Source organism: Xenopus laevis, chromosome 2L (assembly GCF_017654675.1).
Source record: "Xenopus laevis strain J_2021 chromosome 2L, Xenopus_laevis_v10.1, whole genome shotgun sequence".
Taxonomy (NCBI): domain Eukaryota; kingdom Metazoa; phylum Chordata; class Amphibia; order Anura; family Pipidae; genus Xenopus; species Xenopus laevis.
Window position 1 is genome coordinate 64,690,899 of NC_054373.1, and position 27,530 is coordinate 64,718,428.

The 27,530-nt window shown below is 41.2% G+C and overlaps 1 protein-coding gene across 4 annotated transcripts in view; it reads left to right on the forward strand.

Moving 5' to 3' along the window:
* The window catches only part of ipo9.L (importin 9 L homeolog), a 42,124-nt gene extending 15,099 nt beyond the window's left edge, over nucleotides 1–27,025 (forward strand). The window contains exons 5-24 of one of the 4 annotated variants that reach the window (XM_018245192.2): nucleotides 2,758–2,846; nucleotides 2,959–3,045; nucleotides 3,960–4,079; nucleotides 4,156–4,256; nucleotides 4,809–4,867; nucleotides 6,793–6,941; nucleotides 7,450–7,548; nucleotides 8,511–8,617; nucleotides 10,666–10,805; nucleotides 11,019–11,178; nucleotides 11,269–11,495; nucleotides 11,656–11,804; nucleotides 11,923–12,051; nucleotides 14,125–14,400; nucleotides 15,729–15,895; nucleotides 16,459–16,592; nucleotides 24,095–24,223; nucleotides 24,452–24,547; nucleotides 25,466–25,542; nucleotides 25,634–27,025. In XM_018245192.2, coding sequence (XP_018100681.1) covers nucleotides 2,758–2,846; nucleotides 2,959–3,045; nucleotides 3,960–4,079; nucleotides 4,156–4,256; nucleotides 4,809–4,867; nucleotides 6,793–6,941; nucleotides 7,450–7,548; nucleotides 8,511–8,617; nucleotides 10,666–10,805; nucleotides 11,019–11,178; nucleotides 11,269–11,495; nucleotides 11,656–11,804; nucleotides 11,923–12,051; nucleotides 14,125–14,400; nucleotides 15,729–15,895; nucleotides 16,459–16,592; nucleotides 24,095–24,223; nucleotides 24,452–24,547; nucleotides 25,466–25,542; nucleotides 25,634–25,744 — 2,606 coding nt within the window. In that variant the 3' untranslated portion in view covers nucleotides 25,745–27,025. 4 annotated transcript variants of the gene reach the window in all.
* The last annotated feature ends 505 nt before the right edge of the window (nucleotides 27,026–27,530 follow it).

Genomic DNA, 27,530 nt, shown 5'->3' on the forward strand with positions numbered 1-27,530 from the left:
AGTAAAAAATAAGAAATCTGCTGAATCTCCCAAAGATAAGAAAGAGGCTAGCAGAGACTCTAAGGGTGGTGGCATACATGGAGATTAGTCACCCAGCGACAAATCTTCTCTACTGCGAGCGACTAATCTCCCCGAAATGCCTCACGAGGAAACTTCAGGCGATTTCCGAAATCCGAAGCGATTCGTATGCCATCCCAACGGCAATTCGTATTCTTGCCAATGGGGGAGATTAGTCATCCGCAGTAGAGAAGATTTGTCCCTTTGATGATATTGACTCCTTGATCCTGGCTGTAAGAGAGACAATGGGTCTGAACGATGCTGCACAGCCACCTAAAAAATCCAGCAAATTATTTGTTGATATTAATATGCGAAAAACCTGATTTCCAGTGGATATAATAATAAATCTTGGACAGAAAGTTGATCTAATTGATTCTGAAGTCTGGGACAATGCTCCTAAATTAGATCCCCCAGTGGCTCAGACAATCAAAAGAACCATGCTTCCCTTGGAAGATAGTACAGGCCTCGGAGACCCAGTGGCTAGAAAAGCTGATGGAGGAAAAATTTCATAATCCAAACAGACCACATTACAGTCTCATATTACTTGAATCATCAAGGGGGCTCAAGAAGTCAAGATCTCATTCTGAGAACCAAAAAAAATCCAAGTATGCAGAAGAAAATCTAAAAAGCCTTTTGGCTCGACTTATTTCAGGAATCTCGAACTGCAGAGCAGACTTTTTAAGCCGCAGAGAACTTTTACAAGGAGAATGGAGTCTGAGCCATGAAGTGTAAGACCAAATATGCGATGGATGGGGTCTTCCTGGAATAATGGCTCAAAATACAATACAGATTTTTTTTTTTCAACTATCGAGTTGCCAATGAGAAAAAGCAGTAGATGCCTTAGCCTAGTCTTTGAACTTCAGTCAAGCTTACACTTTTCCTTCTTTTCCTCTGGTAGGCAGGGTAATCAAGAAAGTAAGACAAAGTACAGCAGAAATAATATTGATAGTTCCAGCATGGCCAAGGAGAAGTTGGAGCTAATCCAGATGTCAATCAGTTCACAGTGGCTTTTACCAGGGAGGAAGGACCCTACTCAGGTCCAATCCAATTCCCAGACCTTGCTCAACTTCAACTTACAGCATGGAGACTGAAAGGGATGCCATAAAGGTACAAGGTATTTCCTCAGCAGTGATTGATACCCTCATGGAGAGCAGAAAAACAGTCACTAATAACATCTATCGGAGAACCTGGACTTTGTTTAAAAAATGGTGTCTTCAAAGGCAACAGTCTCCAGAGTTGGCACCTATCCAGATGATTCTGGACTTTTTACACAGATTTCAAATTGCCTCTCTTGGAGCATTTAGAAACTTGGCTTTCGTGGAACAGCCCCTGGTAAAAAGACTTGTAAAAGCTATGCAAAATATTAAGCCAAGAAAGAAGGGTTTGACACCTGTCTGGAATCTTAACATTGTTCTGAAAGCTGTTCCTTTTGAAGCACATCTTTCTTTTATATTACTATTTAAAATTGTGTTCCTGGTAGCTATTTGTTCAGCAAGAAGGATTGGCGAATTGCAAGAAACCTTATTTTCAGGTTCTTCAGGACAGACTTATTCTTAAGACAGACCCTTCTTTCAGATCACAAGCTTTCATACATAATTTTATGGGCATGGGCAGAAAGTGGGGCATTTCTGTGGACCAAATTTGTAGAGCGGCGTTCTGGTCGAACTTCAAAACTTTCTCAAACTATTACAGACTCAATGTAAGCACACCCATGGAAGTAGCATTTGCAAGAGCAGTTCTTAATTCTGTGTCTAAATAACACTCCCCTTTTATATACTTATAAACCCTCTGAAGTAAGAGCTGCCAAGGCACCTTAGGGGAACAATTAATTTAATATATAAGATGAGAAGGTGAAAAATTAAACTTTAAACTTCAATATTAGAAAAATGGTCACAAATAGTACATACTGTAAATTCCTTTTCCCTCAGTCCTGAAGGCAGCACATTTATTCCTCCCTTTGATTAAAATCTTTTTTGCATTTGTTAAGGGTGTGCTTCTGCGTTTAAATCGCTTATGACTACTTGTAAGGGGTGGCCTTTATAGGGGAGGGAGAGGAGGGGTTTTAAAAAAGGAGTTCATGTTTTTCCTAGCAATGGAAAGAGGTCTCTCTGAATAAGTGCTGTCTTCGGGACTGAGGGAAAGGAATTAACGGTATGTCTTAAATAAATAATTTTTTTCATTTACTTTCTATCTATTTGTGACCATTTCTCTAATATTGATGTTTAAAATTTCATTTTTCACCTCATGCCTTTCAAGCTGATTTGTGAATGGGGTCACCGACTGTAACTGTTCTAAGTTGATACATAAAATTCTTTGGCCCTGCTGAGCAGATTTCCTGAGTTTCATTAAAGGCAGCTGTTGTAATTGATACAATAGTTGCTAAAATTCCAGAGATGCTGCTGAAATATGGATCAACTAGTGTTGCAAATTGTAACAGTTCGGAATCTGCGCATGGATTACGGAGTTGCCAGATTGAAATACCAGAGAGCCTTTATTTCTGGTGACCGGAGAACAACTGAACTGAAAAACATGTTTGGAAGGTCAAAAACCCCTTTAAATAAAAGACATAGATGAAATAGAATGAAAATAAAGTCCATTTCAACCAAAAAGGATATGATGCAACATAACCCAAAATAATAGTACCAATCAATACTCCCTACTGGCTGTCCAGTATCTTGACTGTAATCCCAATTCTTTCAGAGTTCACAAGAGAAGTGACAGACACACAAATGCCTCTGGTTGCCCCTGTTATTCTTCCAGAAATGTACAAGATATTTACCATGTCAGAGGTATGTCCGATTTGTACTTCAGCTGAGTCAAAGCAATGTTTATTACATGTACATGTACATATATATTCATGTCTGTATAAGGCTGATAACTATTGCTTTATTGGTAATCCAGGTTTATGGAATTCGAACTCGCTCTCGTGCAGTTGAGATCTTTACCACATGTGCCCATGTGATTTATACCATGGAAGAGCTTGAGAAGGTTAGTAAAGAAAACATGTACTTTATAGTGTGTCAGCTGTACTACCACAATGTTTTTTCCCCTCTTCCTCTATTAAAAACTGCCAGAGATTCATTATCATGTCTGTGCCTTTTTTTATAAGTTTGAGTCACTAGATTTTAAGTGTGCAAATCCATCTCATACACAGGCTAATAATGGCTGCTGACACTGCTTTATTACTGAGTTGTTGCCTCATTGGCCTGTATTGTATTGGACCCACGGGAAGGCCTACCAAACTGATGTCTGTTGAAATGCCTGTATTTGGCGAGGATTGTATTGGCGCATCAGTGTGGTGCTTTCCCTACAGATCTGTACAGGTATAAAGGTGTGGGACAAATCCAGGGCAGCAACTGGACTGCAAAAGTTCTTTATTGGGGAGTAGAGATACACAACATGTTTCAGGCTGCTCTCTTTGTCAAGGTGTGGATTTGTCCCACACCTTTATACCTTTACAGATTGACTTAATTGGGATATCAGACACAGAATACCCTGTGGGAAAAACCTACAAATACATTCGGTGAGCTTCACTTGCTTTCCCTACTGATCTCTTGGCCCACAGTATGATCCAATTGTTGGCCTCTGCCATATGGATGGATGAATTGGGAAAACATCAGCTTGTTTGGCAAGTGAAGTTTTAAGTGTATGCCAGCCTAATACTTTTATTAGTACATGTTACGAAATTCTATCATTTGTATTGTCTTTCAGTACAGGTACTATCATGTTAACACTTGTGTAATATGTGATATTGTACATTGCTTTTTTCTCAATACAACAAATTTTGCACAAGAAGCCTTTCTTGTGAGAGTGTACAATCTATTCTGTACATTTAGTTTTCTGCATACTTGAGACTTGTGAAGAGCAAGTGAACATCATAGTATGTCTCTCTAACTCAATAGGGTGTTGCCCATGCACTGATCTTCCCAGTTGTGCAACAGTTTACAGAAGCATTTGTACAGGCACTACAGATGCCTGATGGTCCAACTTCTGACAGTGGCTTAAAGATGGAGGTGTTAAAGGTACAGTGTTTCTGAATATTATTATTAAGCACATAGAAGCCTATACAAAGCTGGATTCTAACGTACATTTCTACAGGCGGTGACTGCTCTCGTGAAGAATTTCCCTAAACACATGGTGTCCTCAATGCAGCAGATCTTGCCTATTGTGTGGAATACTCTAACAGAGAGTGCAGCATTATATCCTTTCTGTGCTGTTTTAAAGGGCCCCATAAATTAAACTTTCCTAAAGAATTTATTTGATTCAAAGAAATATGTCAGGCATTTAGAACTTGACAACTAGAATTGTTTCTGCTATTTTTAAACATGAAGTGGTCAGTTAAGAGTGATGACACACTGTGAAATAATGACATGAAGATCACAACTCAAAATTGCTCACTTGTGTGAGTTTATCCCCCTGTCACAGGTTTATGATTATCAAAGTTGAGCGCCATCAGTCTAAAGGACCTGTTCAGTAACCTTAGATCCAGGGCATACACAAAGTATTTTTTTTTTTTTTTTTTTTTTTTTTTTTTTAAAGAAGATAATTATGGTATATTTTAACCAGACAGCCGAGCCAGTGATGCATTCATAAAAGCTAGGTTGTGGGAAATAAAAAATATACATTTCCAGTTTTTCAATTAGTCAGATGTGCAGAAAAGTTGTGAAAATCTTGGCAGGGTATTATGATAATTTTGGCTTTTTTTTCCCCATATCGAGTTTTTAAAATGGGATTTTCCTTAGCGTTTGTACCTATGTTAGGACAGAAGTAAATGACACAGAAGATATTGAAGATCCTGTTGATTCAGATGGTAAGACATTTAATTGCTTACATATTTGAACACCAGAGTACTTACGTATATAAATTAACTTTCATTGTATTGTATACAGTAGCACTATGTGCTTTCTCTTTTCCGCCCTTCATAAATACAACGCCACCAAATGCATGCAACATCTATTTTGCTTTTCCAGCTTCAGTGAACACAGCCCTTCTCCACATTTGCTCTCTCATTGAGCATACTGGGAGAGTTATACAGGTATGGGACCTGTTATCCAGAATGCTCGGGACCTGGAGTTTTCCGGATAATGGATCTTTCCTTATTTGGATCTTCATGCCTTGCATCTACTAGAAAATCATGTAAACATTAAATTAACCCAATAAGCTGATTTTTCATCCAATAAGGATTAATTATATCTTAGTTTGGATCAAGTGCAAGATACTATTTTATTATTGCAGAGAAAAAGGAAATAATTTTTAAAAATTTGGATTATTTGATTATAATGGAGTCTATGGGAGACTGCTTTTCCATAATTCCATAATTCGGATAATTGTTTTCCAGATAATGAATCCCATACCTGTACCTTACCTTTAGATGCTAAACCTATGCCACAATGTATAATATATACAGACATCTGCTACTCTCTACATGAACTATGCAGTCTGGAGGAAGAAAAAAACCTTGTATATGTGGATTTGCAAACTGTTTTGTGTTTTTAATGGTTCTAGTGCAGTCTTCTGGATAAGTTCAACCAGGAATAAATTAGAAATTTTAAACCTTTACAACAGTTTTTGGTCTTTACAGGACTATGTAATAAAAATGTATATAAAATAGTATATTTGTTGCCAAGAAATGGGTTATTTGTAGATGTAACCTATACCAACTTTAAATGTCAAAAAACTTCTGACCTTTCCCAGACTACCTTCTGTAAGGTTCAGCCGTCAGATTTTATTCTATTGCTCATTTCTGTGTAAGGGACAGCTGGCAAAGGTAAAAAAGATGGAGGCGAGATGCTGCATTTATTTTTGACTTTGGCTGGTGCATGTTTTTCTTAAAAGGGCAGCGCCGCGCCGCTAATGAGGCGAGTTGAGAGACTAGCCTCAGGCGGCATCGCCCCCCCTAGGTGCAGGGGCAGCAAAAATGCAACTCCTTTTAACTTTGAAAGCCGAATTCCGTTTTTCAACCCAAAAATTTGACTCTTCGAGTGCAATTGCGCTCTCTGCACTAGAGACATGGACCCCGACCCCCTCCTGCGCTGAAAAGGGGGGTGCCATGGGGAGTGGGGGGGCGGCAAAACGAAGGGCGCCTCGGGTGGCAAAATAGGCAGGATCGTCCCTGTAAAAGGGGCACACTCAGTTTTATAGAGATGAGTGGGGGATTCAAAGTTTCTTTTTTTTTTTTTAAATTTCACTTTAACAGCTTGATATATCATATCCAGAATATGCATACCTATTTCCAGACAATGCTTAGTACTACACTTATTCTTGAGCTTAACATTTTGGTTCATTTGATACAAACATCAGGAAAAAAACCAAACATTTTTTCCCCCTAATTGGCGGATGGGCTTCCCTCTTCCCTTCTCAATCTCAAACTCTCTCTCTCTTGTCCCCTTTTTCCTCTTTTCCCTTTAAACATGTAATGCTAATGTCAATAGGGCATCCTTTTCATAAATCAGCCAAGGCATCCAGATTTTATCATATGCTCCCATATCATTCTGCAACATGTTCATTCAAAGTTTCTTACTTAAATGTTTATTAATATTCTAATCCTAACTAGGAGGATAAACCTCATCTATACAGAAAGCCTGACTTCTGGCAGAGAATATGCAGGGGGTTGGCCGATATGTGATTGCAGATATCCTTGCAGATATGTTTTAAAACTTGCAGATATGTTTTAAAACTATCTCTGTAAACATACCAGGAAGTTTTATGTATGCATGTGTTTCTTGTTTTCTACAGGAGAGGTTTTAGGTTTTGAGAACCTAGTTTTTAGTATCTTCGAATTTGTGCATACGTTACTTGACAGCAAGTTTAAAGGGACGCTCAAGAAAGCACTTCCAGAGTTAATTTATTACATTATCCTGTACATGCAGATAACAGAGGAACAGGTGAGTATGCTGATACAAACATGTATGACTCTGCTTTTTGTGGCATGGGCATTGTTCTCTTCAACAGTCCCCCTCTCCCATTTTCCATCAATCTTTTCTGGAGCACACTGATAAAACAGATATTGCTTTATTATCCTTTATATAACTGTGGTATATTCATTAGCATTATACATTATTTCCTTGTCCAGAGTTTGCAATCTAGGAATGTAGTGGAAATCGGCTGAAATTAATCACAGATTCACATGGCCCCATGTTTTTGTCCAGTCATTGTCATCTCCCAATTACATGATCAGTTGGTTCTGTACGGTTGAGAATACACCTGATGTGCTGCCAGCTTTGCATTGTTTGGGCGCGGGGGGGGGGGGGGGTTAACAGGCTTTGAGGGCAGATATTTTACAAACAATGGTCTATAATACCATTTTAGACTTTGCTATTTTAGTATACTTTTATATAGCTTATCTGTATAACAATGTACTCCGTTAAATAATGGGGTTTTTTTTTCTATCAGATAAAAGTTTGGACAGCAAATCCTCAACAATTTGTTGAGGATGAAGATGATGATACTTTTTCATATACTGTCCGTATTGCAGCTCAGGATCTGCTGCTAGTAAGTGAATTTTGAAGTTTGTTTTCATCTGAATTTTTCTCAGTGCTGCAGCCATTAGTCATATGAACACATAAAGAGATACTGCCACACAAGTTTGAAATAATATTGGTCTGGACTCATTGCCAAGATGGGAAACTGGCAAAGTAATGTAGGGCATATTGGTGCATTTATTTAGTGCCTTCAGGCACAAAAACTTTAAATACAAGCATTGAAAATATCAGATTTAAGAGCTTCTTTTAAGGAGGATATGACAGAAGCACTTCTGTTTCTAAGGACAATACTTTAATTGTGGATTGTATTTTACAGCTATATGCCAGGTTCAATTAATATATTTTGTTTAAGGTTTTCCAATCGTTTTTGGTTTATGTAACTACAATAAAATGCCTTGTATGCTGTGTACTTTACTTCTTTCAATCAACATTGAAAATACATTTGTATATTAAATAAGCATTAACACCAAAAAATTTAAACTTTTTAAAGTAATCAAAAAATAATATACTGTTCGCATGCACTGATAAAAGCGTTTTGTTTGCTTCAGAAACTACTATAGTTTATATAAACAAGCTGCTTTTTTCCAGCTTGAATGGCTGGCAATTTTTCCTCCCAAGGTGTGCGTGCAGCTCACACTTTTTTGGTGAAAAAACAAAATTTTGTATTCTGACTAAAAACTGGATGGCTGCACATGGCTATACAGCAGCTTGTTTTATATAAACTATAGTAGTCTTTCTGAAGCAAACACGCCAGTTTTACCAGTGCAGAGCAACAAGAAAAAAACTATTTTAAAAAAAAGATCATATTTGTTTGTTTTTTTCCCCTTGGTTGTATTACATAAAATCTCAAATTTTAAAATTGGTAAATAGGCCTCTTTCTATAGTACAGTAAAATCCAGAAATTTTCCATGCAAGGCTTTTGAGTATTACTGCCTCTTAAGTGTAGCCTCTTTTTTTTTTTTTAACTTTAAGGCAGTTTCCAGTGAATTTCAAAATGAGAGTGCTGTGGCTCTGGCAGCTTCAGCCACACGTCATCTTCAGGAGGCTGAGCAATTCAAGGCTCAAGGAGGAGAACATTGGTAAGTGTTAATTGCTAATGTTACCTGAAAATATGGCCCTGTAGTCTTTTCTTTTTTCGCTTATTTTGGAGTTTAGAGGGGATAGCAAATAAACACATTTAAACATCTTGTTATTCTTTGTTTCTTTGACAATGTATGCCTACAGTCATGAGCAAAAGCTACTAAATAAGTTATATGTAAACTGTAATAGGGTAGTAGTGGTATGCACACTGTCTAAAGAATCCGTATCAGAATCGCAATCTGACTGGATTTTTTAACCTGCCCGATCAAGATCTGGCCAACTTTCGGCCTGATGTTGATCGGGAAAACCCGTTGGATGGCCCCACACACGGGCCAATAAGCTGCACCTTTTATCAGCCCGTCTATGGGGGCCTTAAGGGGAAGCATCGGCAAATCTTACGGTAATCTTAAGTGTGCATAATAAGCAAGCAGCGGCACTCGGCTTGCACATGCATGTTCCCCCAGCATGGCTGCCCGCACCAGGTGCTCCCTTCCAAGGTCAGATATTTTTTAGATGGAGGCAGTTGTTATTAAAAACACTTTCTATCTTAATATTTTGAGATTCAGAAAACCAATTTTCTAGTGGGGGTTTAAAGAGCTCTTTTAACCAGATTATGTCCCAGGCAGAAATGTGCTGTTAAAATGTTGTTCTGAAATACCAGGAACAGTACACCGGAAAAAAAAATGTGAAATTACTTTTCTGAGCACTTTTTCATGATATTGGCAGTTTTACACTGCTAGCACCTAATTTTTTATAGCGCATCTCTGAATTGTGAAGGTTAAATGGCTGATACAAGCTTGTCTCTTGATGCTATTCTGCTCTCCCTCATTGTCAATTGGTTTATAATTCAGGGTGACTTTTGACAAGGAGGAAGAAAACTGTGCAGAGTAGCATACACAGGTGTAGCTATGAAAACACTTGCAAAACTATGAAAAACTTTTGTGTGTGTGGTGTAAATAAACACTTCAGAGTATGACGAGAGAAAGAAATCTTCCAAGTTTAAGTTGTGTTTGGGACACCTTTAGCAGAAATTCCCTGGTTAGCTGTATTTACCTGGGCTAGTGTAAGGGCAGTTGCAGTCAATATCATTTATTATCTCTTGACCCTTAGATTACCTAAGAAAGTAACAGGGTTGGAGAAAAGTAGACAAGCTAAAATGCTCATGAGGCTACCAATGCAGCAATACCCAGAGCCTTGAGAGTTGCGACTATGCCTAACCATTGTCTAATTTATTTCTAACTGGGCTCACCTTCAAATAATGGTCATTAACTTCCTGATATAACATTTATGCATGTTGAATACTAGCTGGCTGAAATTTGATCTGTTTTCATTATCTGGATGATTAATTGTTGGTTGTTTACTTCATTGTGCTTTTTCCTCTGCAAGATCTTTCGTTATCAAATGCTATTCTGCCCCTGGTGGTCAAGAGAATACATCATAGTGGAATTGTCAAAGTGAATAAAAAGATGGAAAAATTGGTTTGTTGTTAGGAAGCATGCTTACTGGTTATGTTCTTCTAAGTCATCACCTGAGAGGCATATTTCAAAGATGGTGAAGCTTGAGTTCAATTTATGTTCTCCACTTATGTTCTTCAAAGACCCTAATCCTTTACTATACTAAATGTACTACTGACAGGAGACTTTCTATTAAAATTGTGAGCCAAATGGTGTGCTTAAAGGGGACCTGTCACCCAGGCATAAGAACCGGTTTAATACGTCTATTTCAAATTAAGCACAAACCCCAATAATATATTTTTTGCCAAAAGTGATTTATTTTTTTAGGAATTCTTAACCTGGGGAAATGTGTGTACGGCAAAACAAACCTTTAAAATATTGGACAGCAACCGGTTATTTACAAAATACTTGTAACAGTGGATTACAAGTGACAATGGAGGAAATCTATGGGGAAGACTGCATAATCAGAGAGAGAACACATGAGAGAACAGTGTATGTAGGGTACAGTTAGGTGGGAAAGTCAAAGTCGAAATATCAAAGTTATGGTTTATATAGAAGACCATTCCTATTTACTTGCTTTCCTGTTTACATAGGTGGAAGATACATGAGGCCTGTATGCTGGCTCTTGGGTCCGTAAAGTCTGTGATCATAGAAGGCGTTCAGAGTGGACGGGTTCAGTTTGATATGCATGGATTCCTAACTGGTGTCATTCTTTCAGATCTCAACCTTTCAGGTGTGCAAGTGGGTTTGCGGAGCACTGTGAATTAGAGCAGTGGTTAACAGCTGGCAGATCTAATGCACCTTTGCATTACAGAGTGGTAAAAACAATAGAATTAAACCCATTTTGGTGGGTGACTTTGTGATTTACAAAGTTTATTTATGCATAGATATGATTGTGAAGTATATTGTTCACTTTAATTGTAACATAGCCAATATTCTCCATCAGTATCCCCATTCCTTCTGGGACGTTCTCTCTGGGCTGCAAGTCGCTTTACAGCAGCAATGTCTCCTGAACTGATACAGCAATTCCTTCAGGCAACAGTTAGTGGAATGCATGATAACCAGCCACCATCTGTACGCATTTCTGCTGTCAGAGCCATTTGGGGGTAAGAGTCCGTTCTCTTAACACTTTTTTATATTTTTTATTTTTTTTTGTCTGTTTTTGTTGCCTTCATTGTTTTTTTACTTTCTTCCAGGTACTGTGATCAGCTTAAAATCTCAGAGAGTACCCACGTGTTGCAGCCATTTCTACCAAGTGTTCTTGATGGTTTGATACATCTTGCAGCTCAGTTTACATCTGAAGTGCTGAATCTGGTAATGGAGACGTTATGTATTGTATGCAGTGTAGATCCAGCTTTCACTGCCAGTGCAGAGGCCAAGATCTGCCCCTTCACCATCGCCATATTCCTGAAGTACAGCAATGGTGCGACTCAGCGGGAAAGGGCAGATGTTTTTTGATGGGAGGAGGGAAAGTTGACTGGTGGCAAATATTTAAAGGTCATTGTTTTTCTTTAGTCTGACACCTGTTGGGGATATATATCAAGCAATGGCTGTCTGTGATCTTTCTCTCTGGCCCTTCTCAGATCATGTGGTGGCATCTTTAGCTCAGGACATTTTCAAGGAGCTGGCTCAAATACCCCAATGCCAAAATCCCATGCAGATGAGGCTTATACCGACTTTGGTTAGCATTATGCAAGCACCTGCTGAAAAGATACCATCTGGACTCTGCGCAGTAAGTAGTACTTTGACTTTACAGTCAAAAATATGACTTATTCAAGAAGATTTTAACTTGGAAACACATCCTTTGTAATATTTGTGTTTATATTTTTGTGTTTATATTTTCTCTCTAGACTGCAATTGATATTTTAACTACAGTGGTGAGGAACACTAAACCACCACTTTCTGAGCTGCTAATCTGTCAGGCCTTACCTGCTGTGGCCCAGTGCACCCTTCGAGCAGAGGATAATACAATCATGCAGGTAAGGGTTTTTTCTTTTCTTTTTTTTTACCTGTGGCATTTCATCTTGTTTTCGTGTTGTTGTATTTTTAACAATCTTTGCATCTAAGCATACCAAGGTGTAATTTTCCCTTTTGAAGCCTGCTGCATATAGATAAAAAGTTTTGATTCTACATAAAGAATGGCATGAGTACATTTAATTTCAATGCAGTACATATCAGACACTAACTAAATTAAATTATGCAGTACAGAACTAGAGAAACAATATAAAATCTAGTTTATACTGAGTTGTGTTTAAAACCTTAAAGTTAAACAGAATATATTTGTCGCTTTGTCAAAAAGTGAAATATTATGTTGCATTGATGGGATCCCAAGACCTAGGTCCAGCCTCAGTTACACCTGGGGAGTACTGGAAAACTATAGTGGTGATGAAAGGAGGTCCGGTATTTCTTGGGACTAGGTTCAAACTAGACTTTTGAAATATATTTTGAATGATAGGTAGCAAAAGAGTGGAGTAACTATTGCCTGACGAGGTGTATAAATATGATCCGATGTGTTGGGAATTGCTTAGAACTTTTTGCTAAGTGGAAGACTTCTGAAAATTGTGTGTGCTAGGTGGGATGTGATAGGACCATGAACAAGCAGCTATTCTAAGCATCTGAATGTGAGGCTCAATTAAAAAGGACTCCTGAGAGCTGAGCAAAAAATGGGCAACTTGGAAGATTTGAATCTTAAATTATTTTTTACTTTTAATTCACTTTGTGAATTCCACCATATATCTTAATTTTCCATAGTCTGCATGTCCTATGCTCCCTGTGTGTTTCATACTCTGCTTGTCCTGTGCTCCCTGTGTGTGTCATACTCTGCCTGTCCTATGCTACCTGTTCAACATGAGCCTAGTAGGGTTTAGCATTTGGAAATTGTTGTTAGGGGCCCTAAGGTGTTTAATCATGTGCTGCGTTATTCACAGGGGAGGAGGCATATGGATTCAATCCTAATGTTAAAAAAAACCCTACCCCCTACCCTATATAGACCCCCTCCCTCCTCCCAGCCTAAGTGTTATCCCGGACAAACGCCCCTAACGTTTTACTTACCCTCGTGCAGATTCAGGCATCGGAGTTCACGGGCGCTATCTTTGGAGTGAGACCGGCATGGCAATGCATGCGCAGTTGGAGCAATTTTCTGTTTCGCACCAACTGAGCATGTACTGAAACTCATGAAAATTGCTGAAGCACCGTTCTCATTCCGAAGATTACCATTGCGGCTAAAGATGACGCCCATGAACTCCGATGCCTGAATCTGCACTGATGGGTAAGTAAAATGTTGGGCATTTGCCTGGGGTAACACTTATGCTGGAGGGAGGAGGGTCTGTGTAGGGTAGGGCGGTAGGGTTTTTTTTTACTTTATGGTTTAGTTCACCTTTAAGGGTATGTTTTAATATGACCTACATTTTCACATATCCCTGCAGTGAGCACCAACTATTTGGTTTTTTGGTGTGCTACCTTTAAAGTGGACATGATCTTAAAAGCTATTGAGGGAACATGGATGTGGTTTAAATTGGGTGTGGTTTAAAAGCACGGAGTGGTCAATACTGGCTTCCATTATCGGCCCTCCGGCCTCCACCATGTAGGTCAGAATAATTTCGGCCCTTGGTACCACAGAAGTTGGACAGCACTGGATTAGTATATTCATTGAATAACACCAGACCAATCATACACCTACCCTCATATTCACTCACTGATCACACACTTCCATTCACCCTATATTAGCAACCCAAAAGGCCAGGTAGTGTCAGCTTGCTCAGTATGCTCCTTCAAAGGAATTTGAGTGCATCACTCGAATATTAGTCATGGATAGTCACAGTGACAGATTATAACAGTCAGTTAGATCCAATTTCACAGACAAGTACAGTCTTTCCATAAAAGAAAAAACTAGCATTAAATGGGAAAAAAAGATTTTTGAATCATCAGAGTTGCTGTTTTAAGCAGGAGTCGTATATAATTGCCATTGTATCACTCCATGTATTGTCACTTGTATAGATGTTTTACCTTACCTTTTATATGCATCTTTGACCCTGTTATGTAACTCTGTGCAGAATGGTGGGGAGTGCCTTCGCGCTTACGTGTCTGTGGCTCTTGAGCAAGTTGCTCAGTGGCGTGATGAACAAGGACACACTGGGCTTTGGTATGTGATGCAGGTAGTCAGTCAGCTGCTGGATCCTCGTACATCAGAATTTACAGCAGCTTTTGTTGGACGTCTTGTATCTACACTCATCTCCAAAGCTGGTCGTGAGCTGGGAGAAAATCTGGACCAGATCCTAAGAGCAATCCTTAGCAAGATGCAGCAGGCAGAGACACTCAGCGTTATGCAGGTAATGGGAGGGGCAAATTAACTGGTTACATCTTGCATTTAACTAAATTATTCCTAGGCTGGCATATAGACAAAGTAACATAACATTGACCGTGCAACCTAAACTTCTTTTATTTTTAATTTATCAATCTCTGGGCTTGTTCAGGAGGAACAATATGCACAGGAATAATAATGAGAATGTGTGCACTGTTCAATTGAGCAATCTCCCCAAGTTAAATTAATCCTTTTTTAGGAGTTATTTTTCTGACCTTTGTATGTTTCTTGACACTGGTATTCTGCTTGTATGAAGGAATGGCTTGTCGCAAATGAGGATATTTGAAGTTCTAAAAAACAAAGGGACTGCAAGAGTGAATGTGTCATTAACACTGTTTAGATATTGCTATGCAGTTACCGTATATACTCGCGTATAAGCCGAGTTTTTCAGCACCCAAAATGTGCTGAAAAACTCAACCTCGGCTTATACGCGGGTCATACCTTAGATACGCTCCTTCCGCGGCCCCAGCAGGACTGTCTGTGACTGACTGTCACGATCGCCGCCCGGAGCAGGTCCAGGAGCTCCGGGCGGCGCGGCGCGGCCATGGGCGCCGCCATTTTGGGAGCGAACGCCGGCAGGGAAGGACGCGCCGCCCGGAGCTCCTGGACCTGCTCCGGGCGGCGATCGTGACAGTCAGTCACAGACAGTCCTGCTGGGGCCGCGGAAGGAGCGTATAGCCGAGAAGGAATAAGAGGGAACATTAGGTGGGCCCCCAGGGCCTCGTCAGCCCAGATCCACTCCTGCGGCTGGCAGAGCTGCTTCTTGCCTTCACTCCTTCCTGACCTCCCCCACTCAATAGCAGCTGTAATACACATGAAGAAGGTAAGCACTGGGGGAGAAGGGGGGACAGAGGGGAATTTGTGGCTGGGGGCCCCGTGCGGGTGGTGGGGAGGTAGTGTGCAGCCTCTGATTCCATAGTTTTCTGTTCCATAGTTTTTGTTACTCCTTTTTCTCAAAATTGTCTACAAACTTCTCAATATGATTTTATCTGTTAAATCATTTCTTTTAAATGTAAAAATGAGCTGACTTTTATGTCTCGATATTCACATTTTGAAATCTGACATGGGGCCCCTAGGCTTATACACGAGTCAATACATTTTTCCAGTTTTCTTAGGTAAATTAGGTACCTCGGCTTATACACGGGTCGGCTTATACACGAGTATATACGGTACAACCTAAAGCACACACCTATAAATGTATTTAACCTGGCTATGGCAATATTTTTCCATTGTAGACAGTTAACTGAAAAATCTTCTTAGAATGCCTATTGATTATTTATATTTTTATTTCCCCAGTCTTTGATCATGGTATTTGCACATCTTGTACACTCACAGTTGGAACCTCTACTTGAGTTTCTATGCAGTCTTCCTGGCCCAACTGGAAAACCAGCTCTTGAGTTTGTAATGTCTGAGTGGATGAGTCGGCAGCATTTGTTTTATGGGCAATATGAAGGCAAAGTCAGGTGAGGATCGTTGAAGCGTCTAAATACTAAGATGTTCATTTGGTATACTCTATTATTTTGTAGTAGAAGTGTATAACACACTATGAATTAAGCTGGCCATAGACTTGCAGTTTTTTGCCTCTTATCCGATGAAAGATCACACTTTGCAATCTTCCCATCTGCAACAAAACATTCAGATTGAATACAGTAGTAAAATAACAAATCAGACTATGTTCTGGCCATGGCGGCAATCGTACGAAAGTTAGGTCCAACAAATAGTAGTGACAGTCAACCATTGATATTGTCAGATAGGCAATACGTGCAGAGATATTATCGTTAGCCGACAGAAATCTTCTAGCCTGTCTGATCAACTAAACAACCAACTGCCATGGTACAAAAAATGTCCAAAAATCGTATTTTCGTGCAATTTAATCTTTGCGTCTATGGCCAGCTTTAGCCATTAAGGAAAAATATCCTTTTTAGTGAATGGAATTAATACACCATTATATGAACTCTGAATATAGAAGCAGAAATAACATTAATATTCAATAATGCAGTCTTATCTCTGTTCATGCACTTATCAGCGCTGCGGCTCTGTGTAAGATCCTCCAGTACGGAATAACTGTTGATGACAAGAGGCTACAAGACATTAAAGTCAAAGGAGATGAAATATTCAACATGGAGGAGGGAATTCGCACGAGATCAAAGACTTCCAGAAGTAAGTATAAACTGCTCATGCAAGAAGTAGTCATAACCATAATGTTAGACTGCAGTGCCAAGTTCTATATATAGGAGAGACTGGGCAAAGTCTAAGAGAGAAATACACCACTGATTCATTATAACCAATAAAAAAACATCAATAGGAAATCCTTTCAATAGCCCTCATCACTCCATTAAGGATTTAAGAATTTTGGTTCTTAAAGGAGAAGGAAAGCTATGGAGGCATTTTATTGCCAATAGATAAGCTGCAATAGTGCAAGCTAGAATGCTATATTTATTCTGTAGAATGTTTTACCATACCTGAGTAAAAAGCTCTAGAAACTCTGTTTGTTTAGGATAGGAGCTGCAGTATTAACGTGGTGTGACATCACTTCCTGCCTGAGTCTCTCCCTCCTCTGGGCTCAGATTACAGTAGAGAAGGGAGGGGCGGGGGGAAGAGGAGCAAACTGAGCATGCTCTTGCCCAGGGCAATGAGGTTAAAGCTGAAGGCAGGAAGTCTGATACAGAAGCCCATGTGTACACAATAGAAGGAAAGAAATGCAGTGTTTCTTTTGACAGGGGACTCAGAGCAGCATTACTTTGGGGGTTTACTGATATATTTAGATGGATCTTTCTGATAAGCCTTACTTAGTTTAAACCTTTCCTTCTCCTTTAAGGGCAATTTTAAAGAGAGAGAAAAGTGTGGGAATACAAATTAATGGAAACTTTCAATCCTCTGAAAAATGGATTAAAACCTGGGCCTTGGTTTAATGGCTAATAATGTGGGCTAAGAAAGGACTGCACCAGGTCAGAAATACCAGCATGTCTGGATATGGACTAAGAGATCATATGGAATTCCTTTGATTCTACACTCCATTCAGCTCCATTCACTCCATTCTACACTCCAATTCAGCCCTAAGTTATACTTGACCTCTTTGACCCACATTATCTTGTACCTTATCTGCTTGGCTCTTGCAGATCCCCTCGTAAATTACTTTTGACACCTTACACATAGATTGATATTTCTTTTCGTTGGTCATTTGACCTATGAGCTGAATGTTGTGTATATATACCAGAGAACACCACAGCATCATTGTAATCAGCTTGAAAAAGGAACTAAAATGTTCTGAAAGCTTGCTATGATTATATTAGTTAGCCAAAAAATGTATCACCTTTATACCACTTTTTGTTATTTTTTTTTATATTTATTTCAAGAGGGTTGCCCTGTAACATTATACAGATAATGGAAATCCAATGTGGTTTTTGATATTCTCAGGGGATAAAATTTGTAAATATAATACTCAAATTTCAGTTATGTGACACAAATGAAAACCATAAACACCAGTTATTAATGATGATATCTCTAGGCATTCATTATAACAGGGCTGTCCAACATGAGGCCCCCTTGTGTGGCCCTCCACATGAAAGTCTGCCTGCTGTGTCTGTTTACCATGTGTTAACTTTAAACGGTATCACTACAGAGTTTATCTGGCCCCTACATTGTTTAAACCTCAAATTCAGACTGTAATCCCCTGTATTGTTTGCACATGTAATCCCCCTGCATTGTTCACACCTGTGACACCTCTATTGTTCACATCCTAAAGCCCTGTACTGTTCACACCTGAGACCCAGACTGAAGCTGCCCACATTGTTCACCTGTTTACACTTTATACAAAATGCTAATAGGGCACCAGCACTGTCACTGTATGTAGTACACTTTAGTGGTTCTGATGGGTTTCCCTGTCTCCTGCTCTGCCTGCCCTATGCTCCCTGTGTGTGCCATGCTCTGCCTGCCCTATGCTCCCTGTGTGTGCCATGCTCTGCCTGCCCTATGCTCCCTGTGTGTGCCACGCTCCGCCTGCCCTATGCTCCCTGTGTGTGCCATGCTCTGCCTGCCCTATGCTCCCTGTGTGTGCCATGTTCTGCCTGCCCTATACTCCCTGTGTGTGCCATGCTCTGCCTGCCCTATGCTCCCTGTGTGTGCCATGCTCTGCCTGCCCTATGCTCCCTGTCTGTGCCATGCTCTGCCTGCCCTATGCTCCCTGTGTGCCATGCTCTGCCTGCCCTATGCCCCCTGGGTGTGCCATGCTCTGCCTGCCCTATGCCCCCTGGGTGTGCCATGCTCTGCCTGCCCTATGCTCCCTGTCTGTGGGATTATGCTTGAAATCATAATCGTTACTCTTCTTGGGTTACTCTTTAATTGCCCCTTTGTTCAGATATAATGTAGATTATGATCTTTATTCCACCATCCCCACAAAACCAGCTTTTCTCCAAGTCATCTTGGGGGACACAGGGACAGTGGGGTATAGCTAGTACAACTAGGAGGCAGGACACAACTACAAAAAAGGCAACAGACGCCTCCCCTACTGGCTAAACCCCCAGCAGGCGGAGCTTAGGTCAGTTTTAGTTTTGTCCTCAGGAGGTTAGAAGTTTTTTTTCTCCAGTCAGCTTTGCTGACACCAGGGGCTGTTTTGAACCTTTACACTGCGTAAAGGAGCTCATCAACATCCCCCTACGTGGGACTGTTGCCAGGGTCCTAGGTGCTGTGCACAGACCACCCAGCCATATTCACTCTCCATTCCATTGCAGGAGGAGACCAGGCTGGCTGACAAGGGAGAGTGGTTATCCAGGGCAGGTTAGTCTTATTGGGAGCTCTCCCTCTGCTCACCCTTCCCTGCTCCCTCCTTATCCCAAACAGTAGGGCAGCATTGGGACAAGCTGTATGCCTGCTAGAGGAACGGCGGCAACACTTGTGGCAGCATATCCCTCTTCCTCCCTCACTCACCGCTCCCTTGTGGCAGCCTACGAGGAAAAATCAATTCAAACCGGGATGGAAGAGCGGCTCCGCTATTGGCATTGGTGCTGAAGCGTAGTCTGTGCCTTGTCTCGCAGCACCGTTATATCTGCCAGCGTAACTGCACATATCGCGCACTCTTGCGCGTCCTTACCTGGTGGCCGCCATTTTGTTTTCACATTGGCGCCATTCAGGACTCGCGGACCGTCACTCTCATCTGAGTTACAGCGCGCCCCTTAGAGTGCTGGCCGCCATTTTAAACTCCTGTCGGAAACGTCTTTCCTTCTGGTGGCTGCACAGAGGACAGTTGGGCTGCACATCCACAACCACCGCTCTTCAGTTAAGGGTGCAAGGAGGATCAGGGCACCACACAAGACCCACAACTCCTCCTCACTTCCTGCCTTCTCCCAGATAAGTATCAGGCTATTCCCCACATAGGGTTTTACCTTTCAAATCCTACATTGGCATTTACCTTCACTGCTACCATGTCTGAACCCAGTGATAACCTTTTTCCAGGGCGCCTCCTGTGGCACTAGTCAATTACCTGGCCTGTGCCAAATGCCGCAAACGTTTGCCCGCTGGGCACAGCCACTATTCTCCAAATGCAATCCGAAACAAGAAGCTGAACTCGCAGAACCTACTCCATCTCTGGTGAAGCAGGCCACTCAGGGTGATCCTTTAGTGCCTAGCAGAGAGGTTTCTCCACACAGGGAACCCCCCACTCCCGAGTGGGCATCCAAATTGGCTACTGGCATACTGAAGCTGGCACAGTCACTAGATAGGCTGCTCTCTCACCTAGACAACCCTAAACCAAGACCCTCCATATGCAGGGCCCCCTCTCCATCTGAGGACGAGAGTGACACTCCTCCCAGGCAATCTTCACCCATCCTACCAGACTCTGAGGAAGAGCAAGGTCGTTCTGAGGGCAAACTGTCATCAGACTCAGACCAAGATGACACAGATTCTCCAAGACTCTCATCAGAAACCGTAGATTCCCTGATCTCCTCAGTTCTGGAGACCCTCCACTTTCAGGAACCGGAGGCCAAAGCTTAGTCTTCTAAGGCCCTTTTCAAACGGCACAACAAGACATCACCTGTTTTTCCTTCACAACAAGACATCACCTGTTTTTCCTTCTCACTCTCAACTAGATCAAATCATTCAACAAGAATGGGACAAACCAGAGAGATGGTTCCAAACTAACTGTCAGTTCTTAAAACTATATCCATTCCCGAATGAACTTATAGAAAAGTGGGCGTCTCCTCCATCAGTAGATGCTCCTGTATCCCGACTTTCCAAAAATACAGCATTGCCAATCCCTGACGCATATTCCTTCAAGGACTCTATGGACAAGAAATTGGAGAGTCTACTACGCTCCGCATTCTCTGCATCTGGCTCATCGCTTCGCCCAGTCCTAGCTATGGCATGGGTTAGCCGAGCTGTCCAGTCCTGGTCTGGTACTGTCATCAATGCCATTGCGGAAGGAGCACCAAGCCATGAACTTTCTCAATGGGCTTCCCAAATTAAGGAAGCAAATGACTACATCTGTGAAGCTTCTCTAGACGCAATCAGCAGGTCATCTGCCCTCACAGTGGCGGCCCGCAGGTCCCTATGGATGAAGTTATCATCGGCTGACCTTTCCTCTAAAAAGTCTCTGACTTCCATTCCCTTCAAAGGGAAACTTCTCTTTGGTCCAGACCTTGACAAAATCATGTCAGGCTACAGGTGGTAAGAGCACGCTACTTCCTCAACCAAAGGTACAATCTTCCTTTCGTAGGGGCAAGTTTTTTCGTGGCTCCCACACCAAGAGCTCTCCTCCGAGGCAATCCTTCACAAACAAGGGGCGTTTCGGTAACAGACAAAGAACACCTTGGCAAAACCGAAATCACACTTCAAAACCTGCAGACAAGAACACCTCAGCGTGACCCCATTCCTCTGGGTCCAGCATTGATAGGGGGGAGATTAAACAAATTTGTCAACGTATGGACCACACTCAGTCCAGACACCTGGATTCACGAGGTCGTCACTCGAGGCTACCACCTAGAGTTCTCGTCTCTCCCCCCGCACTCTCTTGGGGGGAGTCATGTCAAGACTCCCCCCCAAGAACCCACCAAATGCACAGCTTTTCAAGGAGTAATTTCCAATCTTCGTCTTGCAGAGGTAATGCTCCCGTCTCCCTCGGGGAGTGCTTCAAAGGATACTATTCAAACCTCTTCGTAGTTCCCAAGAGAGGCGGATCAGTTCGCCCCATTCTAGACCTAAAAGAATTGAACAAATTCATTCGCCCACGAAAATTCAAGATGGAATGCCTTCGGTCTGTCATCGCAGCGATGTCACCAGGGCAATTCCTTATGTCTCTCGACATAAAGGACCCTTACCTAAATGTTGCTATTTTCCCTCCGCATCAGAAGTATTTGTGTTTTGCGTTCCAAAATCACCATTATCAATTCACAAGCCTTCCATTCGGCCTCACATCGACTCCCCAAGTCTTTAAAAAAATCATGGCAGCTGCCACAGCAATGATTCGCAGTGAAGGAGTTTCCATCACTCCCTATCTGGATGATTTGTTGATCAAGGCGTCATTCCTCCAGGAGGCCCAACAGTCTCTTCAGGTATCCATTTTTGGGGTCCTAAAATCTAGACAAGTCCTCTCTGGCCCCCAGTCAAGCCATGAAATTCCTAGGCATGAGTTTCAATACACAGACTCAGAGGATATCCCTCCCTCAAGAGAAAGTAATACATCTTCAAACGCTAGTGAGAATGCTACTTCAGAAGCAACGACACACAGTAAGATTCTGCATGAAAGTACTTGGGGTCATGGTCTCGACTATAGAAGCAGTACCATTCGCCCAATTCCACCTCAGGGATCTACAGTGGAACATACTCGGAGACGCAAATCCTTGCTACAAGAGATCCAGCTGTCCCGACAAACTCGGGTCTCCCTTCTGTGGTGGTTACAGCCCACTCATCTCACCATGGGAAAATGTCTAGGGGAACCCCACTGGCGCATCTTGACAACGGATCCGAGTCTATTCGGCTGGGGCAGTCTACGAGGGCGGTTCCGCACAGGGGAAATGGAATCTGAATGAAAAGAACTTACAGATCAACCTGCTCGAAATCCGAGCAATTTGCCTAGGTCTACTTCACTGGGAGCAAGACCTGGCGGGTCAAGCAGTAAAGATACAGTCGCACAACTCCACTGCGGTGGCCTACATCAACCACCAAGGCGGTACATGAAGCAGGGGAGCACTCAACGAGATAAAACTCATCTTCCACTGGGATGAAACACTGCGAGTCCAACTGTCAGCCATTTACATTCCAGGGATGTTAAACTGGGAAGCAGACTTCCTCAGCCGACAGTCCCTAGACCCAGGTGAGTGGTCACTGAAGAACGAAAACTTTCAAAAGATAACTCAGAGGTGGGGAACTCCAGAGGTAGACCTGATGGCAACCAGGCACAACAGAACAGTACCAGCCTTCCTTGGCAGATAGAGATCCAATGGCCATAAAGACCACCTGGCCCTTCAGGTTGGCGTATGCCTTCCCTCCCCTACCTCTCATCCCCAGAACCATCAGAAAGTTACAATGGGAAAAGACCACCCTCATTGTCCCTAGGTTCCCTCAAGTCGCAAACTTCAGCGTTATCAGTACTCTTCCAGAAATGGCTAGCCTTGCTTCCTGATGTCAAGACATTCATGCAAGGAGTAGCTCACGTGGTTCTTCCAGTAAGGGCTCCTCCCCCTCTCTGGTACCTCACTCTGGTTCTACGTGCACTTCAACATCCGCCCTTCGAACCACTATGCTCTGTGTCTCTGCACTTTCTCACTTGGAAAACCATTTTTCTACTAGCAATCGCTATTGCGAGACGGGTCTCAGAGCTCAGCGCTCTCTCCTGCAATTCACCTTACCTTGTCTTCCATCATGACAGGGCAACCCTTCGTACTATTCCATCCTTCCTACCGAAGGTGGTTTCAGAGTTTCATCTAAATCAAGATATTGTTGTCCCTTCCTTCTGTCCCTCTCCAGCGAACCAGAAAGAAATTGACTTGCATACCCTAGACCTAGTAAGGGCTCTAAAGTTCTACCTGCACAGAGTTCAAGACATACGAAAAGCTGACTCTCTACTGGTCATTCCCTCAGGACCACGGCAGGGTGCACCGGCTACTAAACAGTCCATATCCCGCTGGATCAAGCAAGCCATTCAGAAAGCATACACAGCAAGGGGCCGAACCCCACCAAGTCCCCACTGTCCCTGTGTCCCCCAAGATGACTTTGAGAAAAGGTGATTTTGTGTACTCACCATTAAATCTTTCTCTTCAGTCTCTTGGGGGACACAGGGCTTCCCTCCCTTGATTGAGGCTCTCACTGCCATGATACTGTTATGAGTTATATTTACTTACATTTACCTATATTATCTCCTGTTGACTTTGGTACAGACTGACCTGCTGGGGGTATAGCCAGTAGGGGAGGAGTCAGTTGTCTTTTTTTGTAGTTGTGTCCTGCCTCCTAGTTGTACTAGCTATACCCCACTGTCCCTGTGTCCCCCCAAGAAACTGAAGAGAAAGAGATTTAACGGTGAGTACACAAAATCTCCTTTTCTCAAGGGGGAAAAATGCACAATTGTTTCTTGTAGTTTATACCTTTACATTATTAGGTTGTTGCTACTTTATTATATTATTCTTTTAGTATGTTAGAAATGTGTAATTATGTAACTATGAATTTTCACTTAGATCCTGAATGTTGGACAACTATACCCCTGCTTGTGAAGATATACAAATTAATAATTAATGAATTGTCCACTGTGATGGAGGCGAATGCTACTCGTAATACAGAAGAAGAGTGGATTCAGGGGAATGGTGGTAGGTGTTGCGCAGGCAATTGGATCACCAAGGTTCTTTCTGAGTGGATCATAGTAATTTCAGCCTAAAACTGCATGCCAAAAAAACTGAATGCATGCCAAAAATACTGAATGCTTTATGGATTTGGAGACCTTCAAAGTTGAACTCGGTAACATCCAGAAAGAATATTCTGTTGGAACTTTTGATATTCATTTCCTTTTAAGTGTGACCTACATTTTTACTAATTAGCAGATGACGCTAATGATATGTGGGAAGATGAAGATGCGGAAGATGAAGGTCTGGCAGGGCAACTCCTTTCTGATATCCTCTCCAGCAATAAATATGGTAATGATGCTACTACATTCTCTGATTTAACTGCAGGATTATGAACTGAATTTTTAATTTAATGTGTCTGATCATGGGCTGTAAAAACATTAGAACCCTCAGATAACTTTTCTCACCAGAACTTTTCTCACCATCAGACCAGCCCTCCTTCTTTCACCTGACAACTTCCTTGACTACTTACTTCATGGATGGAATTTGACCAGAGGGTGACACTGTTGTAATAAAATTCAACCATATTAACAGTACATGCATCCCTTAAAGGAAGGGGTTGTTCACCTTTCAATGAACTTTTTAGTAGTTCCCCGGTTTGCAATTTCATTACTCTGATTTCTAGGGCCCAAAAGACCCTAGCAACCATGCATTGATTTAAATGAGTGAAATCTGAATAGGAGAGGGCAGAATAGAAAGATGAGTAGTACAAATTAGATATAACTACATTTTTAGCCTTGCTGAGCATTTGTTTTTAGATGGCATCATTGACCCCCATTTGAAAGCTGGAAAGAATAAGAAGGCAAATGAATCTAAAAAAAATAAAATAAAGGCCAATTGAAAAGTTGCTTAAAATTAGGCATTCTATTACACACTAAAAGTATGAAACACCCTTTTAATATCTTGAAATAAATAATGAATGCTAGTTGGAAACATGCTTAGATTAACACTCTCATCGATTTTACATTTACTTATTTTGAAAGTTTACTTAAAATCTTTCTGGTGGAGGGCCTGGCATGCACTTGTTACGCCCCTGACACTGGGTATGGCCATGTGTTATTGCATGCATGAGAAAGTGATTGGAAGAATGGAATTTTGTTTATATAGTGCATATTTATGGTTTTCACTATTCAGCATGAAATGCAACTACATATGTTTGGGCCATAACATTTTAAAACCGAACAGTATTTAATATATGTTTTTCCATAGATGATGATTATTATGAAGATGATGAAGAGGATGATCCTGATGTCCTGAAGGATCCTCTATATCAGATTGATTTACAGGTAGATCATACTAAAGAACTGCTATAATAGCAAGTAAAATTGATGCGCTTTTTGTGTTTCTTATGTATTCTATATTATTTCCCTCTCATAGACCTACCTGACAGATTTTCTGAGGCAGTTTGCTCAGCAACCATGTTTTTCTGCATTCTCTCAACATCTCACTGACAATGAGCGACGAACCCTCCAGTCAATTGCTATCTGAATTCCCCAGCTATGGAATGATGCCCGGTGCCATCCCAATGATATTAAAAGGGCTGCCTGGCAATATGACGTGGACTAATGACGGCCTTTCCTGAGACACCCTCTCGATGCTCTGAAGTGAATTTGTCATAAGTTTGTCCTTTAAAAGCCTCACTTGGGAATCTTCTCACTCCATTATCATTCCCGGACAAGTAAATGAAGCAGGTGCAAAGAGGTGGCTGCAAAGCACTTGGCAAAGTTTCTCTGGGTGCAGTTCCCCCTCAGGAAGTGTTACAGATGCTGCAGTGTCAAAACAAGACTGATTATTTTCTTCAGATGAACCACACAATCACATCACCATCTTTTCAGCCTACTTTGTGTCTGTGCACTCTTAATACTTGTGGAATATCAGTGTTACCTTCCCTTTCTCCTTTAAATTATAACATAGTGCCTTGTGATAATGCAGGGTAAACACATTATAAATGCTCTATTCCACATAGACCAATGATCTGTATGTGTGTGTATAGCACTGGTTTGCGAAAACCCAATTTCTGTCTGCTAAACCCCTTTAGAATAGGTATATTTCATGTCAAGAAGTGAGAACATTGGCTGTACATGTAGCAGTGGTGCTCCTTCTGAAGACAGAATGCCATTTGGGAAGTCGACACCAACCTTCCGACTAAAATGTACTTCACCTCATCTTTGTAGACTACTTTCTGTTGCTTTTTTTTTTAATTTACACAGACTGGATTCTTCAGATTAACCCATTTTGCACAAATCCTAAGGGGTTCGTGAACCATTCAAGGCACCTTTACACTCAGATTCAGGTGTAAACTGATGTTTTTTTGCCTTTTTCCAATCTGCGGTTTAACAACAAACAATTTTAGAACAGGTGGCACTTGTAGCAACTGCTTTATAACAATGACTGAGAAGTTGCAGTTTTTAACTAATCAGGTCAAATATATCAATCCAGAACTGCGATCTAAACGCAGAGCCCTTTTTAAAGTGCTAAAAATACCGTAAAAGTCTACAACATCAGTTTCACAGTAACAATATTTATCTACAGGGTGAAAAAATGCAGTGATGACAGTTATGAATTACATTTCATGAGGTAAAGTCAATGCATAAGACTTTACTGGTTTTGCCAGTGTGAGATCTTTATGGCATTAGAGAATGCTGAGGCTCAGCTATATCGCTTTTACAATGAAAGCGTTTTAAAACATTTAATGGGTTGTGATCATGTCCATGTTAACAAGCTGACATGAGAACCGAGGTAAAATAAAATAAAAAGGTTGATGTTTTATGATTATTTTTTGTTTGTTTTTATCCAAAAGTGTTCACTGTAGTGTTCTCCCCAGAAAAAAAAATGTCCTCGCAGAGGAGAAAAAAAGGTGGGTGAGGATAATTCTAAGATAGATAGATAGATAGATAGAGAGATAGAGAGATAGAGAGATAGAGAGATAGAGAGATAGAGAGAGAGAGAGAGAGAGATATGTAGAAGGGCTGTGGCACACACTTACTGAAGCAAAAACCCAGGTGCTAGTCAGAAAAAAAACATATATTCATGTAGAAAGCTGACGCACACTGGGATTTATCAAAATAAAACTTAAAACGTCGATCCAATAAAATAAGTTTTATTTTGATAAATCCCAGTGTGCGTCAGCTTTCTACATGAATATAAATATATATATATATATATTCATGTAGAAAGCTGACGCACACTGGGATTTATCAAAATAAAACTTATTTTATTGGATCGACGTTATAAGTTTTATTTTGATAAATCCCAGTGTGCGTCAGCTTTCTAC